The sequence below is a fragment of the Mya arenaria genome, chromosome 9 (assembly GCF_026914265.1).
Source record: "Mya arenaria isolate MELC-2E11 chromosome 9, ASM2691426v1".
Taxonomy (NCBI): domain Eukaryota; kingdom Metazoa; phylum Mollusca; class Bivalvia; order Myida; family Myidae; genus Mya; species Mya arenaria.
The window spans coordinates 43282760-43305530 of NC_069130.1; the positions used below are offsets into that span (position 1 = coordinate 43282760).

Here is a 22771-nt window from a genome sequence, read left to right on the forward strand (position 1 = left end):
GTGACCGCTAGAGTGCTAACAAACTTTTCCTATGATTTGACCTTGTGACCTAGTTTTTGACCCCAGATGATCGAACTCGTCCAAGCTTTCACTGATGGTAACATATTGACCAAGTTTCATTCAGATTGTGCCCAAATTGTGACCTCTAGTGTTAACAGTCAAATTGTTGACGACGGACGACAATGGACAACAGACACAGAGCGATCACAATAGCTCACCTTGAGCAATTCGTGCTCAGGTGAGCTAAAAATAATGAAAAAAAATTCTGACCAAGCCCAACAAGCTTAACAAGTTTCGAGATATTGGGGCCAGGACTTACATTATATTAACTTTCAAACACTTTTCAAATATTTGGCTTTTAATTATTTGGGCAATAGTTTCAAGTTATTAGAATGAAAAAAGGTGCTTCAAAAAATTGCAGAAAAAGTCTCGATTTAATAAGAAATCTTCAGGAAATAACAGTAACTTATTATTCTCTTTATTTCCACCCAAAAGTGATTTAAACATATTTAACAAACAAACGGTCATATATACAGTATGTACAGCAATATATATTACATGTTATAAGGCACAAAGTTGTTACACAAGGATGACGATGTTAATGTAATAATTTTGTAAGATAAAGCATATACTTTAGAACTGAGCTTATATTTTCTGAGTTTGTGGCTATTATCATTAATGCGATGTACATTACACTGAATACTTATTTCTATTATTTTATTTTATTCCAAGAAAAGAATAAAACAAGAGGGCCATGATGGCCCTAAATCGCTCACCTGAGTAAAAGAGTTTAACCTTTGTAATCAAGACAGCTTGATATTTGTTCTCAAAGAATATTGAAAAAAATACTGGTCAAACATGTTGCCTGGACAATCACTGACAGGACTTGTCACAGTTGCCTGCACACTGACAGGACTTGTAACAGTTTCCTGCACACTGACAGGACTTGTCGATTGACTGCACACTGACAGGATTTTGTTCAGTTGCCTGCACACTGACAGGACTTGATGATTGACTGCACACTGACATAATTTGATTCTCATACCTGCACACTGACAGGACTTTGTTCAGTTGCCTGCACACTGACAGGAATTGATAATTGACTGCACACTGACAACACTTGGTACAGATACCTGCACACTGACAAGACTTTTTTTCAGTTGCCTGCACACTGACAGGACTTCGTTCAATTGCCTGCACATTGACAACACTATGTTAAATTGCTTGCACACTGAAATAACTTTTAGTATAGATACACAAACAACTGACCGGACTTCCTTCAATTGCCTGCACACTGACAAAACTATGTTATATTGCTTGCACACTGAAAGAACTTTTAGTATAGATACACAAACAACAAATAGTGCACCATCCAATAAAATAAAAAACTGCCTTAATTAAGCTCTAAAAATCAAAGAGCAGAACACATTCAAAATCTATTATTGCTTCTTCCATCTAGGACAACATCACCATCCTTCAAATTATACTAATAATTTTTTTCTATATAAGGCTTATTCACTATCCACACAGAAGATAAGATTGTAGCTTAGAATAATCTACATGAAGTTTACAATAATCTACATGAAGTTTACAATAATCTACATGAAGTTCAATGGAAAAGTCTGATCATTAATTTTATCATTAAGTTAAAATGAAATTTCTTCTAAAGAATAAAGTGTATAATAATTATTTTAATCTATGAACCTAAAATAATATCAATGGCACATTTTTGATGAGGCTGGTCACTTTTCATTAAGTTAAATGGATGTTGCACTAATTAGTACGCCATTCAATATCTCTGTACGGTTCCATCAATATGCAAAGATGAAAATAAAAGAGACCAAACAAAATTATTTTAATTCATTTGAGAGAAGTCTATGCAAGGGTGCTTCAGACCAAATTTGGTAAATATCCATCAAGAGGTTCACAAGAATAATCGTTTTTTACTCTATTTTTAGCTAAAAGGGGCCAAACAAAATTATGTGAACAAATTTAAGAGAGGTCCATGCAAGGACACTTCAAACCAAATTTGCTGAAGATCTATCAAGGGGTTCATGCGAAGAAAATGTTAAGTTTTTTTTACTAATTTTAGCTCTGGTGGCCCTTAAAAGGGGCCAAACAAAATTATTTGAAAAGACCTGACAAAGGCCCATGCTAGGATGCTTCAGACTTGAAGATCCATCAAGCAGTTAATAAGATCAAGTTGTTTAAAGGTTTTTCTATTTTTTGCTCTGGTGACCCCTAAAAGGGGCCAAACCAAACCATTTGAACAAAGTTGAGAGAGGACCATGTAAGGATGCTACATATCAAGTATGGAGTCATTCGGACCTTTACTTTCAGAGGAAAAGATGTTTAAGTGACAAGACAATGTAAAAACAAATGACCCCTGAGCAAGGCCAATTTGACCCCGGGACAATAATTTGAATACCTTTGGTGTAGGTCCATTAGGTAACACTATATACCAAATATCAAAGCTCTAGGTCTTATATTTTGGAGAAGAGGATTTTTAAAGTTGTATTATATAAGACTATATAAAAACAAATAACTTTCAGGGCGGGGCCAATTTTGACCCTGTGGCAATAATTTGAACAACTTTGATAGAGGTCCACAAGATGATGTTGTATACCAAATATCTAAGCTCCTGGCCTTACGGTTCTGGAGAAGAATATTTTTAAAGATTTACTATATAACACTATGTAATAAAACTAGTGACCCCTGGGGCGGGGCCATTTTTGACCCCAGGAGAATAATTTGAACAAATTTTGTAGAGGACCACTACATGATGACACATACCAATTTTCAAGGTTCTAGGCCATGTGGTTTTTGAGAAGAAGATTTTTAAAGTGTTCCCTATATAAGTCTATGTAAAACAAGTGACCCCCGGGGCGGGGCCATTTTTGACCCCAGGGGGATAGTTTTAACAATTTTGGTAGAGGACCACTAGATGATGCTATATACAAAATATTAAGGCTCTAGGCCTTGTGGTTTTGGAGAAGAAGATTTTTAAAGTTTTTCCTTTCCGTTGCCATGGCAACCAGAGTTCTAAATGGAATTCAATTCTGTGAACAATTTTCAAAGGGGACCACCCAAGGAACATTCCTGTGAAGTTTGGATGAAATTGGCTAAGCGGTTTATGAGGAGATGTCGTTTAAAGTAAAAGTTTACGGACGGACGGACGGACGCACGCCGGACAAATTGTGATCACGAAAGCTCACCTTGTCACTATGTGACAGGTGAGCTAAAAATGAAATAGAAAAAAGAATCAATTTTTCTCACATGTATTACTGAATATCAAATCATTGAATGGTAAAAAAATTTAAGTTCATAGAAATCAATCCAACAATTAAAGATGTTAAACAATAACAAATTGAGACATGTTTACATTATTTTTCTATATTTGCACATAATTAAACAAAGGTGATGGTAATATTATTCATATTACTTAATACAAACATAAGTTTATCATTTTTTAAATGATTTTTTTTTAAATCAGCATGAAATGCAATGGCGAACATGTAATTTATCCTTTAAACTTGTAAAGTATGAAGAATTTACTTTCATAAATATATATTATGTTGTTATAAAAAAGTAATCATAAAAAATGCACAATACTTCCAATTTTCTAAATTTGTTTAAGGGGGCGACACACTTTCCTTAGGCAAACCAAAAAAAAATCACTACTAACGAATTTCTATCAAAAATTGTCAAATGCAATAATCAATAAAGCATGCAGAGTAATTCTTATTTCCCTTGAATTTTACTAAAGTTATCCAAAAATACAAAGGATAGAAGTTTCGTTGAGTGTAGATACACAAACATATTTTTCATGTTAATTGGCAAAATAGGCTTAACTAATCTTTTTTTTTACATATCGATTGGTCTGAAACTGAAAAAAGAGGTAAAAATAACAATTAATTGATTTTAATGTTATCTATTTCAATTGAATAAGAAGTGATAGAACATGGGATGGTTTGCCATTTACTGGTCTTTAAATCATGCTTTGCGTTTGCTATTTAATGTTTGACCCGTATGAAATGAATCTACTGATCATAAAAATGTAATAATTTTCTGCATGCAATAAATAAACTTATTACAAATCAAACACCTCAAATGATAGCGCAACTTGCAATTACCTAACCATAATGTGGATACCCATTTTCCTTATATTTAATGTTTAATTTTCAATTCTTTTGAAATAATATTTCTAAAGGTCATGTTTTATTCCATGTCATATTCAACTCCAACAATAAGTCACTCTTCAGGTTACAAAAACTATGTACATTCCCTTTTGATTTTGATTTCAAGACATATCAAGTGTAATGAGAGATCAAGGGCCTTTAAAGGGAATAGACACCAGATGATACAAATGCAAGAAAAAAAAATGTCAAAAACTTACATAAAGTTAATATCGTTGTGTACATGTATTGAATCTTACTTACTGTATCAAATCGCTTACAACACAGTTATCTTTAGCATTTTTTTTGCACATTTTTTCAATTCATAATTTACTGAGGTTGTCTACTATGTGAATCCCAGTAAATTCAGAAGTAGCATTGGTATATGTATCTGTACTAATAACATGACTTTCACATGCTAAATATACACACTATAAAGTGAGAAACCATTATGCGCTAATTTTAAAGGGTTTAGTCAGCTAAGACTGAGACAAAATATTATTTTAATTATGTAAAATGATGTATAATCAGTCTTATACTAGCTGGTATTGACAATTCTAGGCTTGTCTTGTGGATATTGTGCATTTGTCTTTTTTTTGGACCATCTGGTGTCCCCTTTAAGTGTGTTGACTAGATACGATAATATTTCTCACCTACATTATGATATCATAGTTTAAACAATATTATTGTATTTAACATAAATCCAAGGTAGACAGTGCACAAGGGCCCTACCAAGGATAAAGCAACAACCAACTTGAAACGCCCTATAACCCCCTAATTCCTAATTCCCAAACTGAAATGCACAATCTACAGTGCTAAATAAATTTTCTGCAAACTAGTTACTCCAATATCAGGTATCTCAACTGTAAAGCAGAGCCTCACAATGGTAACGACTGATTCAAGTCAATCCCAGAATTTTAACATAGTACCAAGTTGACTGTCAGCAGCTGAAATTTGTTTTGCCACAAATATATTTTTTGATCAATAGCAAAGAAATTACTTAATAAACACTGATGAAAGTACCGGTAAACTGTAAATACTTCTGCCTTAATTCATTTCCATAATAAATTAAAGCTTGACCATTGTCTACTTAGAAGAAATGTATAACACAAAGACAAAATAATACATTAAACATTCCAAAATTATCAAGCATCCTGACAATGCAGTCTTAACAAGAGATGTTTGTCAAACATTATGCCCCCCCCCCCCCTGAGCGCCATGTTGTCAGGATTAAATGGACAATTGAATGAAATATGCATGGACCGAAATGACAGCTGATTTGTTGCTGTTTTAAGATTATGACCATTAAAGTGTGAGGATAAAGTGTGTTATGACCGTCATGACTTTGACTCTATGAACTCAAAATCCAGAGTCATCAGCTGGTCACCAGAAACCTAAATGTCAAGTTTGAGGGCCATGGGTGCAGGCATTGTCAAGTTATCACAAGTCAACTTTTTTTCGTTCAAGGTCACTGTGACCTTGACCTTTCACCCGATGACCCCTTAAATCATAAGGGGGTCATCTAAAAGTCAGATGCAACTCCAAGTCAAGTTTGAAGGCATTGTTGAGTTATCACTCGGACAACCTTTTACCATTCAAGATCACTGTGACCTTGACCTTTAGCTCTATGAATCCTAAATCAATAAGGGTGATCTACTGGTCAGGCTTAACATCCATGTCAAGTTTAATGATCATAGGTTCAGGCATTGTTGAGATATCAGTGGGGGAAGATTTGTTAACTTTTTTGCGTTAAAGGTTACTGTGACATTGACCTTGGCCTGATGACCCGCAAAGTCGATAGGGGTCATCTACTGGTCAGGCCCAACCTCCATGTCAAGTTTGAGGGCCATGGGTGCAGGCATTGTCGAGTTATCAATCGGACAAACTTTTACCATTCCAGGTCACTGTCACCTTGACCTTTGGCCCAATGACCCCTTAAATCAATAGGGACCATCTTCTGGCCAGGCCCAACCTCCAAGTCAAGTTTGAGGGCCATGGGTGCAGGCATTGTCGAGTTATCAATCGGACAACCTTTTACCATTCCAGGTCACTGTGACCTTGACCTTTGGCCAGATGACCCCCAAAAACCATAGGGGTCATCTCCTGGTCAGGCCAATTCTCCAAGTCAAGTTTGAGGGCCATGGGTGCAGGCATTGTTGAGTTATCAATCGGACAACCTTTTACCATTCAAGGTCACTGTGACATTGACCTTTGGCCCATGACCCCCAAAAACCATAGGGGTCATCTACTGGTCAGGCCCAACCTCCAAGTCAAGTTTGAGGGCCATGGGTGCAGGCATTGTTGAGTTATGACTCGAACAACCTTTTACCATTCAAGGTCACTGTGACCTTGACCTTTGACCCATTGAGCCCAAAAAACAATAGGGGTCAGCTACTGGTCAGGCCCAACCTCCAAGTCAAGTTTGAGGGCCATGGGTGCAGGCATTGTCACGTTATCACTCGGACAACCTTTTACCATTCAAGGTCACTGTGACCTTGACCTTTGGCCTGATGACCCCCAAAAACAATAGGGGTCATCTACTGGTCAGGCCCAACCTTCATGTCAAGTTTGAGGGCCATGGGTGCAGGCATTGTTGAGTTATCACTCGGACAAGCTTTAAAATTATTTTACCATTAAAGGTCACTGTGACCTTGACCTTTGACCCGATGACCCCCAAAATCAATAGGGGTCATCTACTGGTCAGGCCCAACCTTCATGTGAAGTTTGATGACCATACGTCCAAGAATTGTTGAGTTATCACTCGGACAAGCTTTGGTCTACCGACGGACCGACCGACCGACTGACATACCGACATGCCTGTGCAAAGCAATATACCCCTCTTCTTCGAAGGGGGGCATAATAACAAACATTTTACTTGGTTAACCTTCACAAAAAAACTAGTCAAGATGAAGACTACATTTTGCTTCTTCTAGCCATTTCTTGTATTGGTCAATGACATTCGAAGGAACAAGCCTAACAATACAGTCTGTATAATACAATACTTCTACCTTTTCCTTGACACAAACACTTAAAAAGTACTCCAGGGAACAATCTAATATTAGTAGGTCCTCTGTAATTTTATTTTTGAACGACTCATAGTTCTCAAAATCATTCTCTGACATCAATACAAATTCACCCCAACCAGATGCCTGAATTAAAATTTCTTGTCCTTTTCTTTTTTTAATCTCAATGAAAAACCTCACATGTGGATTGTTCAAAAAGACTGGGGTTGTTTCAGAATGGTCCTGCAAACCTCCTGCCACAGTTTCGCCCATAGGATCTGATTTTTCTACTTCAATGTCTTTTCGCAGCTTTTCTTCAACTTCCTCAAGTGTAGGGCATGCCTTTCTTTTAATTTTCACCTGAAATATGTTTAAACACAGACCAAGCATGAACAGTGGTCAGGTTGATTTGGTTTCTGATTCACATAAATGAAATGAAGGCACCTTCTAAAACATAATACTTGAAGTGAGAACTGTCATCAATACTACTGAATACTACAACCATGTCATTAAAGATTTCATTTAATAATTAAAGTTAAGTTTTGCTTTTACTTTTTTAAAAATAAATAAACAAAACCTCTTAGATCTTTACAACATGCTTTTCCCTGAAAGTTCATTACTTCTTTGTATTGGTAAGTTTTACAGATATCAAAGCCCTCAGTTCTATCAAATCAATTTGTATGTGAAAACAGCAAAATGAAGCACTATATATCACTTGTGTTATCCACATTTACAACATTTGTACTGGTTCTATCACTGACATTCACTTTCTTAACAGGTCAAGAAAAAGTAAAACTCAGGATACTTGATTTCAATTTGCTGTATGCAAACCTCTAACCTACAGAGTAACATCTGTGAACTGGCTTTATATCTTTTACCTGACATGAAGGGCAAATGTATACATGTGGTTCTTCCTTTTCATCAAAACCCATGCAAACAGGATGGTACCACTCATTGCATGAATCACAGTGCCAATATAGCCTAAAAACAAAATATATTTCCATAACCTGCTTTTTGTACTTAATATACACATACTAAGCCTATACTATTGAAATAAAAGGATTTGTGTATGTGTATACCTTGTTGCATTTCCAAGATGAAACTTCAGTTTATGCATAAGATATCCTATTTTGTTGCATTTTCAAGATGAAACTTCAGTTTATGCACAAGATATCCGCCCCATCAACTTGTTTTTTTACCATTACACACAAGTGAATCGTCTGTTTCATGCAAATTACACAGATTATATTACAGATTAGACTTTATCAGGCACTAAGATATATTGTTTAAAAAAAGAAAATGATACATTTGCAGTCACTTCTTCCTCACAATACCATAAAAATGTAAAACTGATAAACCTCTTACCTGCCATCGTTCCTTTTTCTACAGACACAATAAATTCTGCTTGACTTCTTCTGCTTCGAGTAGAAAAACGAAGATTTCCCCTGAAAACCAGTGACAAGTAACTTGAGTATTGCAAACAAAACATATGTCCCCTAAACTGAGATTTAAGGCTTTATCTTTAACAAGTCAAGGGCCACTCTGCATTTCTTGTTTAGGGAACTATGACAGATATGGTCAACCTAGAGCTACGGTGAAACTCCAGTCTCCAGTAGAGCACTAATAATTCATTTGATTGTGTCAATAAAGTATTGAAGTCATCCATTTAAATAAGTAGCTTTTTTCAGCAGATTTGACATCATGAGTAAGAAAAATCAGACCTGGTGTTTAAAGATACATTAAACAAACGTCTTATTTATGTTATCCTTATTCAAACCTACCTTGTCCTTCCTTTTTCTCTTGCAAGCTTTCTCTACAGGAGGTTGGCTTGCGAGCTGATCAGCAGGTATGGTGGCTTTGTCAACAGGAGGTTGGCTTTTTGAATCAACAGCTTCTTCAACAGCTGATATGGCAGCTTCTTCTATAGGTTGGCTTTGGGACTGAGCAGCTTCCTCAACAGCTGGTATGCCATCTTCAACAGTTGGTCCTATCATCACTATGTTTGAGAAAATGTGACGCATGAGTAAATACTAATCAATACCTAAAGTATAAAACTGCATATTCATACAATAACTTAGATTAAGCTTTTTAAGTTATTTGACTTTCCATTATACAGACATTTGTTGAAGAAAATTTCCTCACACATTTTAAATTTGCTTTCAACAAATTTCATGTCTAAATATGAAGAAAAGTCAACCATCATCAACAAAGAAACACTAAAAGATCAGGGCATGTGAAACAATCAGTCAAGACACATCATTATGCCAAACCACCTCAAAACACAACAGGCACAACACCAGCCCTTCATCCGGCAGTTGCCTGGTCTACATGATTACAATTCTATTGATTTTTTACTACTCAATATTTAATTTTAACAGGATAGGCCAGTCATTTTAGCTTTAATACCCAGCCAACCTCAAACAAATTCCTTCAGAAAAAACTTAAGTGTCATGATGTTAAACAATATGTATAGACATCGTGATAAAAAATCCCCATCAAAACTAGTTGCGGAACACGGACATTTCTGAGGTTACATTCTACTATATTAAAATGCAAATAAAACAATATTTATTTACAATAATTTTACATTTTATTTCTTTTCACCAATTTACTAATTGTCAATACATATTTCATCTACGACTTCAATTACCATTATACTGACTAGGTATATCAGTGCTTAATGAGTGTGATATTACTTCTTTAAATAGAATTAACAATCGTCTACAACACTGAGTTGTAGGGAAAAACATTTAGTTTCAGTTGACGCAGACGTAAAGTGCATTCAACCGTATTACAAGATTGATATATCTCAATATTCATTTTAATAACGGCACAACAAAATAACAGTACTCAATGATTTTAAAGCTGAAATTTATGTCAAAAATAGTCAATTTAACTATCAAACAATACACTGAATGTCATTTCCCCACCCATAGATTTTACAATTGTGTTAGAAACAAATAGGTTATCAAAGCTAATATTTCCTTTCCATTATTAATGAAAAAGCGGCATTATAAACAAGAACCAAATGTATTAAATCATATTCCTGTCAATAGAATGTGAACAAGGTTACAGCAAATGGTAAGGTTACATTCCACTATGTTACACTATCATAGACATATGTTTAATTGTATTACCATGGACATGTCACGTGATATTATTTGCTTACATTGAATGAAACAACATAGATTTAAATAGTAGCAAAATGAACAAATTTCATTCTTCTTAATGTGGATATCATATAATTATGTTCAATGGGATGCAGCAGTATAAGACCAGTATAAGATTAAGACATAGATTTTAACTTTTCCAAAATATCAATCTTAAGCAAAAATACAACAGGGCAATAAGAACAAAAGAAAACCTATGCATGTATATGTAATTCACATATTTCCATATCACTCAGAAATCGACGGCTTTATGCATTTCCCACGTCTTCGTCGTCTGCAATAGTCCCAGAATTACTGCAGCTGACACCTTTACATTCACCGCAGCCCATTGAGCACATCTGTTGACATCTTCTGTTTTCTGTTGAAGTCTTACTACATGCCGACTGTAACGTTTCCTACACTCTGTATGTACTATCTGCCAAGGTGCTACATGTAGGTCTTCACCTGAAATGGTTAAAATAATGAAACTCAGCATGTTCTTTCTGACCCATATATAACGTGTTTACTCTACATTAAAACCTTTTAATTCTATACATTCTAAACATTTAATTCCTCATTAATTCAAGCAAATAAACAAATTAACAATCAGCCATGACAATCATACGTATACATATAAGTACTTTAAAGGTTCAAGGATATATCCATGATAAATTTAGAACCCGACCCATTCAGTACCTTTCAACTTGCTTGTTTGTATCAGACCTTGACATCCCTTCTCTCCAAGAACTGCAACTGGTTTGTCATCTATTACCCCACATAACACACACACACACTTATGAAGGCGCTCTCACTGTAACAGACAATCAGATAGTAATATTAATATATTAAGGTCATATATAAATCAAGCCATGGTTAAATCAAAAGCATATGACACCATAGAAGATTTTTGCTTTCAATTCATTGTTAAAAAATATTGCTTTCATTCTGAGAATGGTTTCAAAAGCTTCTTTACGTATAAAGAAGTAAGTTATTTACAGAATGAGCCATGAGCCTATATAGTTTACTTAATAGTGTTTATATTGCATTGGAGTATGAAGTATTTGTCTATTTCATAAATATATTGAAGGCTTATCAAGGCAATGATAGTAGGAAGATTTATTGAGATATGTTGTTACCTCATTTTCTGTTACTGTAAAATCATATATTGTTCATATTGGTTGTTGTCTGTCATCTGCAGAGAATACATCGATATACACTGGTTTTTCATGTTAGCCCCACTTGCAAACACACACACACCACACTGCCACACTGCAATTAAAACAGCATGAACTGTCAAGTTCCAACAATGATATAAATATTATACATATAATAAAATTTTCAGTACCTGTATTCCGTCCATGAACATTATAAAATATATGGAATTCAACTCTTTTAAAATGATTATGTACTAAGACGTATATAAAACACAACATTACACTCACTTACTTCATGTCATCAGTTAGCTGATTCATACATGTAGATCATCTGTTTATCATTCAGGGTTCGAATTTAGACTCGCATACTCGCAAATTGCGAGCGGCATAAATTTGCAAATTGCGAGTGACTTTTATTCAAGCGCGCAAAATTTTGCGAGTGGCTTTTTCTAGCCCACAAAATGTTAAAATGAAAGTAGAATAAACATGAACTTAACTTTGCTACGAAGTTGAGTGTTTACAAACAACTTATAAGTCGCATGTTTACACTACCACTTAAAGAGACGACAATATGAGTCAGAGTCATGCTCTAGTAAGTTTTCAAAAATAGAACAAATACGGAAAAGGCCGAGTTTTATCTCGAATCTTTCCCGGGGATGCTCCGAGTCGTGCATAATACAAAGTGAAAATAAATGAGTTGACATGACGTAATCACCTAGCTCAATCATTGGCTAAATTTAGCGCTTTCGCGCACTATATGTAAACCCCATTTTTGGCAAGAAATGTAATTGCATTTCACTAATTTCTGGAATTTTTTCACAATTAAATGCATTTATCTTGTCCGGTTGATCAAAATATTTCCTGGTTTTCACAACTTTCGCCTATTTTTTTTTTAAATTGAGTCGTCTGCAATCTTACGAGCACTGAAAATGTCTAAATTTGGGGATAATTTGACTGCGAGAACTTGAAAAGTGTGCAAAGATGTGTAGAACTGCCCCCATTTGATGCTTAGAATTCCATTTGAGTCCAGGTTCAGTTGAAAAACCTTAAAGAATGGTATTTTGGGCCAAAACGCCTTTGAAAATACAGACACACAGGCACTTGGGTGACAGGCAGTGAAACTGGAAAACCTGACTCCAACTATCAGATTGAGCTAGTTTTGGGTGTATTTATGTATGAAGGACTAATCAAAAGTTTTTTTCATAAAAAATGCAGGGATGGGTTTTGTTATAGGTATGACATCACCATTGCGTCATATGTACTTCAGTTGTGTGGGAAATTCTCAATAAAAATATAATGTTTTTGTGACTGATAGACATGTTTTCACATGCTCAATAGTCAATACACTGTAAATCGAAAAAAACATTATTCCTGAAACTTTTATACCTTAAGTATCTATTTTTGCTTGATTTTTCATTTAGAATAGAGATTTAAGCATAAACTGCTGCCATATAGTTGAAAGGTCATTTTGGAAGAACTGTCATGGCGGACTGTGCAATTTTTAGAGTTTGTTTTTCAAGTAAAGAGATTTTTCTTAGGAATAACTTGACCCCCCTTTTTTATTGGCTTAAAAGGTAATTTAAAGCTTGTACTTTAAGAATATATATGTTTATCATAGTCTGCATTCACTCGAAATACCTTTAAATGTTGTCTAAAACTAATCATTTCACATTGAATAATAGAGGAAATGACAATGGTGGTGTGTAACCTCAACTGTCAAAGTGAATAGACTTCCGATATATTTTATAGTCCAAAGCATCCACGCTACATTTACTGTTGCTTTTATTTATTCTAAATTTATACTGTTATTGTTTTGTATACTTATAGACTTAATCAGTTAATGAAATCTGTAGCGTTCTCGCCGAATTGGAATTACCGGATGGCGAGGGTAAATATAACCCCCTCAAAGTGAACCATGTCTAATTTTTGGACAGCTTTGTTATCAAAAAGCGGCCAGCATCCGATGAGTCATCTGTACTCCCCCCCTCCCCCCCCCCGTTACATTAAGCCAACTACAGTTTATAGTAGTTGAGTCCTTTTAAGAGTGGATCCTTTTAATATTCATAATATGTCTTAGTTGTGTTTATAAAGAAAATAATAAAATTGCAAGTTGATTTTTCATTTTGCGAGTTGCCTCAAAAAGCACTCGCAAAATTTTGCAAGTGCTCCTCAAAGTTAAATTCGAACCCTGATCATGGTAGGCAGGAAAACCATTTCCAAGCTTGGAACATTTTACTTTTCATGGGGCATCAAGATTTCCTAAAATATAAATTTAAGAACTGTAAACATATTAACCACAGTAGACAATTTAATCTGTAGAAAAAAATACTGGTCTTACTAATTGATAAATTGCTTATTTATTTTTATAGAGAGAGGTAAATATCTAAATATTAATACATGTCTACTTGAAAACATCAAACAACACCAAAAAAGTAAATCAAAGAAAAGTTTAGAAAAGAAAAGCAAATTTTGACATCTGTTGTATAATTCGCAATGGCCCGACTGTGCTTCCATAGTAAAAAAAATCGGCGAAAACCAGTTCTTTTAAAATCACAATTTTCCGTCTAAAAATTGATCGATATTTTCCAAATACACAGCTTACACTCTTTTAACGTAAAAAATAATGCAAATCAATAATCAATAAACAGCAAACTTGCCAATGCGTCGTCTGCTAGCCGTGTGCGTGCTAATTACTCAAAGTTTTGAAATGTAAATAACATTTTGCAGAGATATGTGTTATATGAACGAACTTTATTAGTCACGTTATACTTACAATGTCTTCTAGGGTCATAGAAATACCATTTCATCTTTAAAAAAGCCGAAAATAAGTTCGACCATGGTGTTGTTTACATATGCACCGGCTAAACATTGCCGTGATAATCGCAAACGCGATGTATGGTGTAACGTTGCGGTCATTGTGTATTAATAAGATTAGGGGGACTTTGAACATTTACATTTCGAAAACGCAAACTGGGATTTTTGGGGATTTACTGTATTTTGTTCAAAGAAGTTAAGGCCTACATGATGCACTATTAAAAGTTTCTGAAGGAATTTGTTTGACCTCAAAATCTAATATGACTGGCCTAGAAACATTTTTGACCAAAGGATAAATACTGCAGAAACAAACATATCAAATAAAGACTAGTATAATTCTATTGAAGTATACAAATAACACCAGTATAACCAACTTGGTTGCATTACCTGCATTATGGAGCAGATGGGCAGCAATGGTTTTTCGCACACCTACCAGTTCGTCTTTCTTCATACTGAACTGCAAACTCTGTCCATTAAGGAAGCGTTCTGCCAGCTAAAATATATATCAACAACTGCTTATCTAATGGAAATTGTCATGAGCTTTTTGTTTTGTTGTTTGTGTTGATTTGTATTGTACCGCTATATTCCTTCTGCCAATTGGCAAAACCATGACTGCATTTAAACACATGCTGTGCACATATCTATCTGATACAATCAATACCATCACTGCAACTTCAATTTCATTTTCTGTGTTGCTTCGAATGGACAGTTTTAAAGGGATTTATTATTCATACAGTTCTGCAATAAAAGGGATTAAGAAGAAAGTAATTAAGAAATAAAAGCAAACACACTAGTAAGAAAAACCTAGGAAAAAAATATTGGAGATGAACTTACCATCAACACATGCACTCCACATGACAGCCCATCAGCTTGTTTTGCATGAGGGGTGACTCAATAATCCATATTGCCAGCCAATGCCTCTTCAACCACAACTGCATTCCGTGCATGTAGAAATGCACTGAAAGTAGAAACGTACAGATCGCTTAAATACTGAATACCTAACTGCTTATTTAACGAATGGTTGCTGTTCCTTGACGATAATTGCTATAACCTAATTATGCCTAAGACATAATCAACATAGTTCTGACACAGATATCGTGTTACAATGTTCAATACCCAGTAACTTGAAATATGTGAAATAGCTCCTTCAATACATCAGTGGGTAGAAACTTTGAATCAAGTGGAGGCGGTTGTGAGTTTGATCTCACCTGGGACATACAAGTAACTGAAAAGATGGCTACAAGTGGTTGCTAATAAGTAAGACAGCACTGGCTACTCTTTTAAGTTTAAGTCTCGAAAATTTACTTCAATTACATTGAAACAAGTCATAAATGAAGTGCATTTTCATATTTTTTAAATGTGCAAGTGTCCAAGCCTTTTATTGACAATAATTGCCATGTAGCAATCTTGATTTATAAACCTGTAATGGTTTTTAACATTTTTTTATCAATTTAATATTTGAGTAACCATTTGGAATTTGATGAGCATGGTATAAAAATATATGTATCAATGTATTTCTTTACTTTAAAGGTTGTGAATCAGGTTCTGTGATAAATTGTTAAAACATTTTTTTTCCTAAAAATATTAAACTATGTTGTTCAAAGAAAATTTACCAGGAGAACATTGGATGTCTATAATTATATTGACATATACGAATTAACAAAAACAGACAAGATATAAGGTTATCGAATACGAATTGCTGATTTGTACCATTTTGATCATCAAAACCCTAGAAAGCGATTCACACCCTTTAAGAAGACTTCTGTATAAAGAAACACTTTTGACAATTCTATGGCCAAAAAATAACATAATAAAACAACAAGTAACAATGTAACAGATAACAACAATTTGATGTCTAAAAGGAGCTTAAATGTCAGTACATCTGTAAGGACCGTAAAACTTGTGATTGTCCAAACTTTTGGACTATCCACATTCCTTCTCTTTTAGAAACCGGTTTACATTTATTATTCACAAGCTATTGACCATATAGATAATCAATGAGTTTTCATATTCAACATTGTAACTGTAACATTTTAGCCAGAAAGAAGACATTTTTAGAGATTCCAACTTACTTGACAGTGTCAAATATCTATGCCACCTGCTTCAGGAACTTCTTACTTTGGATGTATAGGGAGCAAGTATACAAAGCTGCAAACACTTAACTTACTACTAAACTTCTTAAATATGTGTAGATCATGTTTCATGTTGTTCATTTGATTGTAATGCATTTCTTTCTGTATTTGTCATGTGCAGCAAAGCGACTTTTGGGTAACATAAATACTCACAGAGCCGCAGTCAATTTGACTGTTCTTTAGCTCATTTAACAGTCCTTCCTCTTACTTAGAATACTTTTATTTACATTTAGGTTATCATTTATAACTGGATGTGTTTGAAATTGGAGTTAATGATCTTTCAGTGTCATTAATACAAATCATCTTCTAGCATATTTGAATACTACTGTGCAAGTTACTGTGCGTGAACGTGGGCTGGTGTCATTTAATTAGTCCTTAACAATGCTGCACAGTTTTGGTTTGATACTATGGATGCTGAGACTCGAACATAACGATTCCAACTCGCAACTTCACTTGTAATTTGTAATTAATCAATCTATAGATCTAAACAATAGATATATCTACTTATTAATCTACCTTTAACTAGAATCTACATTATCTTTTAACATACATGAACTATTTCATAAGGCAAATATATTTATTTATGTAAGATTAAGCTGAGGACCTTAAACGACATGTATTTAATAACAAACCACCATCTATGCCACATTGCTCATCTCCCTCTTTAAGCTCAAACAACTATACTTATAACAATCATTTTAGAACAATCAATATCGAAAGTAACAAACTTGAAAACAACAAAAGAAACTGAACTCTTTCAAACTGATCAACATCGTCACTTACTACCAACGTAGCAATATTTGTTGCTGTGTTATTTCAGTTTTTCCAAGTGGATTTAGGTAGATTATCTTCCTTTCACTTAGGCATATTATCTGTTGATATTTACATAATCAATATGAAACAAATTCAGCTTAAATTTTGCCAAAGGCTCATAATAATGCAAACTGTCATATAACAACTGAAGTGCACATTCTGAATTAATTTCAACAGCTTTTATGAATTTTCTTGCAAATTTTAAATTTTCATGTGATTAATTTGACTTTTATTTTTTAAAGAAACTAGAGATGCATACATAAGAAACAGAGCCCCCACTTCAATCCTTTGTCACATCAACAATTACAAAAATCAAAGTCATAAGGGTCATTGACATTCTAGCACAATAAGATGGGTGCTTACCACATTAAATGATTACAATATTAATTTGTAGCAAATATATTATATAAATATTGTAAATTATTTAATAGGTAATTTTTTGGCACTTAATTGGACTAAGAAGTGAATACAATAACCCGGATATTACATCATTGTTTGCCTCTATGATTATACGCTTGCATGTAATCATGTTTTTGTTGGAAATTGGGAAAAAAGATACTTTTTGCCATTGGGAACATGACCAAATACCAGCTATAAATATTGCCGAAAAAAACACCTGATAACGATGTATTTGTGCCAGTCAAAAGCAATAAAACAATCAAATTAAGAAGTGAACAAGAATCGCAATTTGACTAAACCAGGATTTTAATGCAGAAGAGATTCAGTTTCAACTGCTTTCTTTATATTTTTTGTAACACTGACCTTGATCCTTATGGCCACAAGCACAATCCCATGAAAATCCTCCATTTGTATAGAGGATAATATGAAGTTATATAACTTCATCATGTGATGGCCCTGAACAACTGTGTGAAGTATTAAGTTAATTGACGGCAACGGCATCGCTGTGGCGAGTAGTATAGCCCTCCTTTCTTCTTCAAATAGTAGAGTAGAAATAAATTAAAGCTATGCGCATGAATTCAGGAAAAAGAAGTTAATACAGATATTTTAAACATGGATAAACAAACACCATAATATTACCATTAATGTCCAGTGGTTGCCTCCTTGATTGACTGCACCAATACAGTACTCGTATCCACACAAAGTCTCCTTCAAAAAAAAGAACACATGTAACAATAGCTTAATAAATCTACCCGGAATTCAATTCACTGGGTTTCAATCAATCAGACCTAATACAAAGAATGTATTTTGATACATTTTCTAAATATATTCAACAGTTTCACATCAAATAATTATAATATTATATGACTTCAAAGGTACATATTGCATCACATTGTCACTGATAAAGCCAAAAGTATCTCTAGAAAATATTTTTAACTTAAAAATTCTTAGAATTTACTGTATCATACTATTAAATCTAAATCTTTAAACCCAGGTCCTTGAATTCCGGATTACAAGTATTCAAAATAGTGCTTCCAATACAAATAAGATTAGTATTATATCCTTGGCAATACAAATAAGATATGTATTATATCTTCTTGGATTGGGACCAGTTATAACCATTAAATATGATGGCATTGGCTTTCCAAAGCAATGAAAAATCAACTTTTATACAATTCATCTTTGGAAATAACTCTTATTTTAAGACAAGTCTATGACCCTATTGACTTGATAGCAGTTTGGACCCACCTCATAAAAGGTCAATATTTCATGCATTTTTTCGAATTTATCGTAAATTAAATAGTAGTTTTCGTATTTAGTAAGTTGTTTATTTCCATAATCTATTAATTCACTTTTAAATAATTAAATCTTTCTATGCAACTTTGAAAACTAACCTTTCGTAGCAGAGAATGTATTTCCCGATTGTCCATAAAAATGGCTGTCATGACAACACTGGATATGTGGAACACATTTCTAGACTGAGTCAGCAGGTGCAGATAGGCGTCAAGAACCTGGAATACACACAAGGCAATGATGCAAAACAAAACAGCTGATTTTGCTTTAAAAAAAATCATTGACATGACCTAAATGATGAACCTATTTTATTTGGTTACACTGTTTTTTGCACACTGCCCTTTAACAGTTTATGCATTAATTTTGTAAAACATTCAATAAATTATTTTTCTTAGTTCATTATCAAATTGCTTCAAATATCTGTTATGCCATATTGACTGCAAAAGGGCTAATTCATAAAAATAACCATATAGATAGAAAAACGATGACCAAATGTACCTAAAAAAGCTCATGCTTATTATAATTCTCTTTAGAAATCTTTTAAAGAAGCACATCAGAGACAAGTGTTGTACTTTAAAAATAACGTCAAATGAGAAATGTCATTATTTCTGGCCTTTCGACTTATTTCCAAAAATACCAATTGAAAGAAATTATAATTGAATTTCTTGATAAGGTGTTGTGAATTATTAATTCAAAAAGTTCAACAACATGTTGGTATCTTATTGTACAGAAAGTATATACTACTTCATATTAATAATTACTTTACAAAATTATACATGATATGATACTTATAAATGCCATGTAGATTTACATTAGTCTGAAAATAATTAGTAAAATCACAAAGATAGGAAGTTGCATAATTAGTTTCAACTTGGTTATAATTGTCTGAGCTACTATCCCTTAAACATTAATACTAATTGACTTACAAAATACAGTTAACAGATAAAATACTCTTCGCATAAATAACTAGGGACCCCAAACGCAATCCCACAAAAAGGTCTCCATAAACTCTTCCTATAGACCAAGTTTAGTCAAGATATGTCAACCCTAACTAAAGTTATTCAGTTTCAACTGTTTTTCTATTTTTAGTAACAGTGACCTTGACCTTGACCCTAGGGACCCCAAACGCAATCCCATGAAAGGTACCCATAAACTCGTTTTATAGACCAAGTTTGGTCAAGATATGTCAACCTTTACTAAAGTTATTCAGTTTCATAGGTAAGTTTGACGCCGCCCGGCCGCCCAAACAACAACGTTTGTAATTCTAATAACCAGGTTTCACTATGTGAAAACCTGGTTAATAAAAAAGAGCTGTCACAGTATGTGACGAATACCCCCGAATGTGACATGGACATATGAACAAGGTCAGTACATGAACAGTTAAAGGTCAAACAAATACATATGGCAAGTTATTTTAAATTGCCTCTGAACATACCACCACTACCTGACAACATACATTCTTATGTCCTTATATTCAGCATTCCGTTGTGAATAAACACTAAGTGTATCTTTCACCTTAGAGGTAGGTCTTGCACGTGACATGTTTTGTGGTATGTCGAGCACATGTGGCAGGTTGTTTTAAAATCTGTCCATACAAGAGAAGGTAACAGCCCAGACACGACAACCTATACTCTATGTCCTTATTTATGCAGCATTCCATGATCTTAGTGTGACCTTGACCTTAGAGGTAGGGACATGGGTCTTGCATGCCACCCTGTCAATACAAGGGAAGTTACAGTCCTGACAGGAGTTATTAAGCTGGACACACGGACAGACAAACGCACAGTGTGATTTTAATACACCCACCTTCGGGGGCATAAAAATATCTTATGCAGTTTCCATTTTTTTTCATGATTTACAAGCTTGAAAGATTGTTTTGAAGTGTGAAAGCAAACTCACTGCATGGTCAAATGAATGCTATGCCATATAAGCTTTATGAAACATATTAAAGTATCAATAAACAGTAATCAGTAAACCTACTTCATCGGAGAGGGTTGTCTGGAGGAATTTGACAGATTCTACAGTCAGAACATATGGGCCAACTTTGCCAATGTTGTACTGCTGACAAGAACTGTTCTCCCAGATGGAATCAACATCTGAAATTAAAAAACTAAGCTACAGATATGTTTTTTTGGCGTTATTTCAATAAATCAGTGGCCATAAAATCATTCAATCTGTAATGAATTTATCTGAAATGTCTGAGGAAAAACACAAACAATGCTCAAGAAGATTATCCAAAGTCAGCCAACAACCCACATCCACAATCGCTGGTCCAGAAAGTTCTGTCAGTCAGCTTGGCAATGACATTGACAAAGAAAATCGTCAAGGAATTCTTTACTTACACCACCCACACCTCCCACAAATGCTGGAAAATGTGCAGCCTCCTTCTTCAACGACCGTTAATTCCATTTCTGTCGTTTATGACAACATCTCGCTTAACACACAAATGAATTCTCTGTTCGCCGGAGCAGTTTTAAACATCCGGGGGGGGGGGGGGGGCTATTTGACCATCCACTTAATCAGATCACCGGACTTTAGTATGGGTGGGGGCCCCTATTTGACCTTCCACTTAATTAGGTCACCGGACTTTAGTGTAGGTGGGGTAGGTGGGGTTCCCTATTTGACTGTGCACCTAATCAGATCAACGGACTGAAGTGTAGGTGGGGCCCCTATTCGACCTTGCACTTAATAATATTAACGGACTTTACTGTAGGTGGGGGTCCCTATTTGACCTTCCACTTAATTAGATCACTGGACTTTAGTGAAGGTGGGGTCCCTATTTGACCTTCCACTTAATTAGATCAACAGACTTTAGTGTAGGTCGGGGCCCTATTTGATCCACCTAATTAGATATCACCGGACTTTAGTGAAGGTGCGGGTCCCTATTTGACCTTCCACTTAATTAGATCAACAAACTTTAGTGTAGGTCAGGGCCCTATTAGATCAACAGACTTTAGTGTAGGTCGGGGCCCTGTTTGATCCACCTAATTAGATATCACCGGACTTTAGTGAAGGTGCGGGTCCCTATTTGACCTTCCACTTAATTAGATCAACAAACTTTAGTGTAGGTCAGGGCCCTATTTGATCCACCTACAGACAAAGCGAAAACATTTTTTCCTTCACAGGACATTGCGACAGGTAAACACTGAAAGTAGGCGAGGGTCCCTATTTTACCTTGCACTTAATTAGATCAACGGACTTTAGTGTAAGTGGGCGTACCTATTTGACATTGCACCTAATTAGATCACCGGACTTTAGTGTAGGTGCGGGTCCTTATTTTACCTTGCACTTGATTAGATCACCGGACTTTAGTGTGAGTGGGCGTCCCTATATGGCCTTGCACCTTATTAGATCACCGGACTTTCGTGTACGTGAGGGCCCCTACTTGACCGTGCGCCTAATTAGATCACCGGACTTTCTTGTACGTGAGGGCCCCTATTTGACCGTGCGCCTAATTAGATCACCGGACTTTAGTGTAGGTGCGGGTCCGTAATTGACTTTTCACCTGATTAGATCACCGGACTTTAGTGTAGGTGGGGTCCGTATTTGACCTTGCACGTAATTAGATCACCGGACTTAAGTTTAGGTGGGGTCCCTATTTGATCATGTATCTAATTAGATCACATGACTTTAGTATAGGTGGGAATCCCTAATTGACCATGTACCTAATTACTAGTAGATCACCGGAATTAAGTGATGGTCGGGGACCCTATTTGACCTTGCATCTAATCAGACCAACGGACTTAAGTGTAGGTGGGAGTCCCTATATGACCTTATTAGAAGCGAGGCCAAACCAAGGTTGCGTACCGATGGGTCACGACCCATTACAGACCCATGACA

At 35.0% G+C, this 22771-nt stretch overlaps 2 protein-coding genes across 2 annotated transcripts; both read right to left on the bottom strand.

Moving 5' to 3' along the window:
• Positions 1-2856: 2856 nt before the first annotated feature.
• Positions 2857-14781, bottom strand: LOC128246645 (uncharacterized). The gene is made up of 5 exons (XM_052964949.1): positions 14682-14781; positions 8959-9173; positions 8543-8622; positions 8056-8158; positions 2857-7537 (listed from the first exon to the last, which is right to left on the bottom strand). The coding sequence occupies exons 1-5, from the start codon at positions 14743-14745 to the stop codon at positions 7073-7075; spliced, it is 927 nt and encodes a 308-aa protein (XP_052820909.1). The 5' UTR covers positions 14746-14781; the 3' UTR covers positions 2857-7072.
• A 639-nt stretch (positions 14782-15420) lies between these two features.
• LOC128246056 (uncharacterized) lies at positions 15421-21340 on the bottom strand. The gene is made up of 5 exons (XM_052964265.1): positions 21274-21340; positions 20912-21027; positions 19033-19149; positions 18278-18346; positions 15421-15519 (listed from the first exon to the last, which is right to left on the bottom strand). Exons 1-5 carry the CDS (start codon positions 21338-21340, stop codon positions 15499-15501), a joined length of 390 nt encoding a protein of 129 aa, XP_052820225.1. The 3' UTR covers positions 15421-15498.
• Positions 21341-22771: the final 1431 nt, after the last annotated feature.

Excerpts from the sequence above, each read along its gene's own strand:
- LOC128246645 (XM_052964949.1), bottom strand. The coding sequence starts at position 14,745 with ATGAAGAAAGACGAACTGGTAGGTGTGCGAAAAACCATTGCTGCCCAT. Across the intron at positions 8,159-8,542 it reads AGAAAAAGGAACGATGGCAG|GCTATATTGGCACTGTGATT; the intron begins GTAAGAGGTTTA and ends TTTTGTTTTTAG. Across the intron at positions 7,538-8,055 it reads ACATTTGCCCTTCATGTCAG|GTGAAAATTAAAAGAAAGGC; the intron begins GTAAAAGATATA and ends AACATATTTCAG.
- LOC128246056 (XM_052964265.1), bottom strand. The coding sequence starts at position 21,340 with ATGGAATTAACGGTCGTTGAAGAAGGAGGCTGCACATTTTCCAGCATT. Across the intron at positions 18,347-19,032 it reads TACATTCTCTGCTACGAAAG|GAGACTTTGTGTGGATACGA; the intron begins GTTAGTTTTCAA and ends TTTTTTTTGAAG. Across the intron at positions 15,520-18,277 it reads GCAACCACTGGACATTAATG|TTACTTGTATGTCCCAGGTG; the intron begins GTAATATTATGG and ends CCATCTTTTCAG.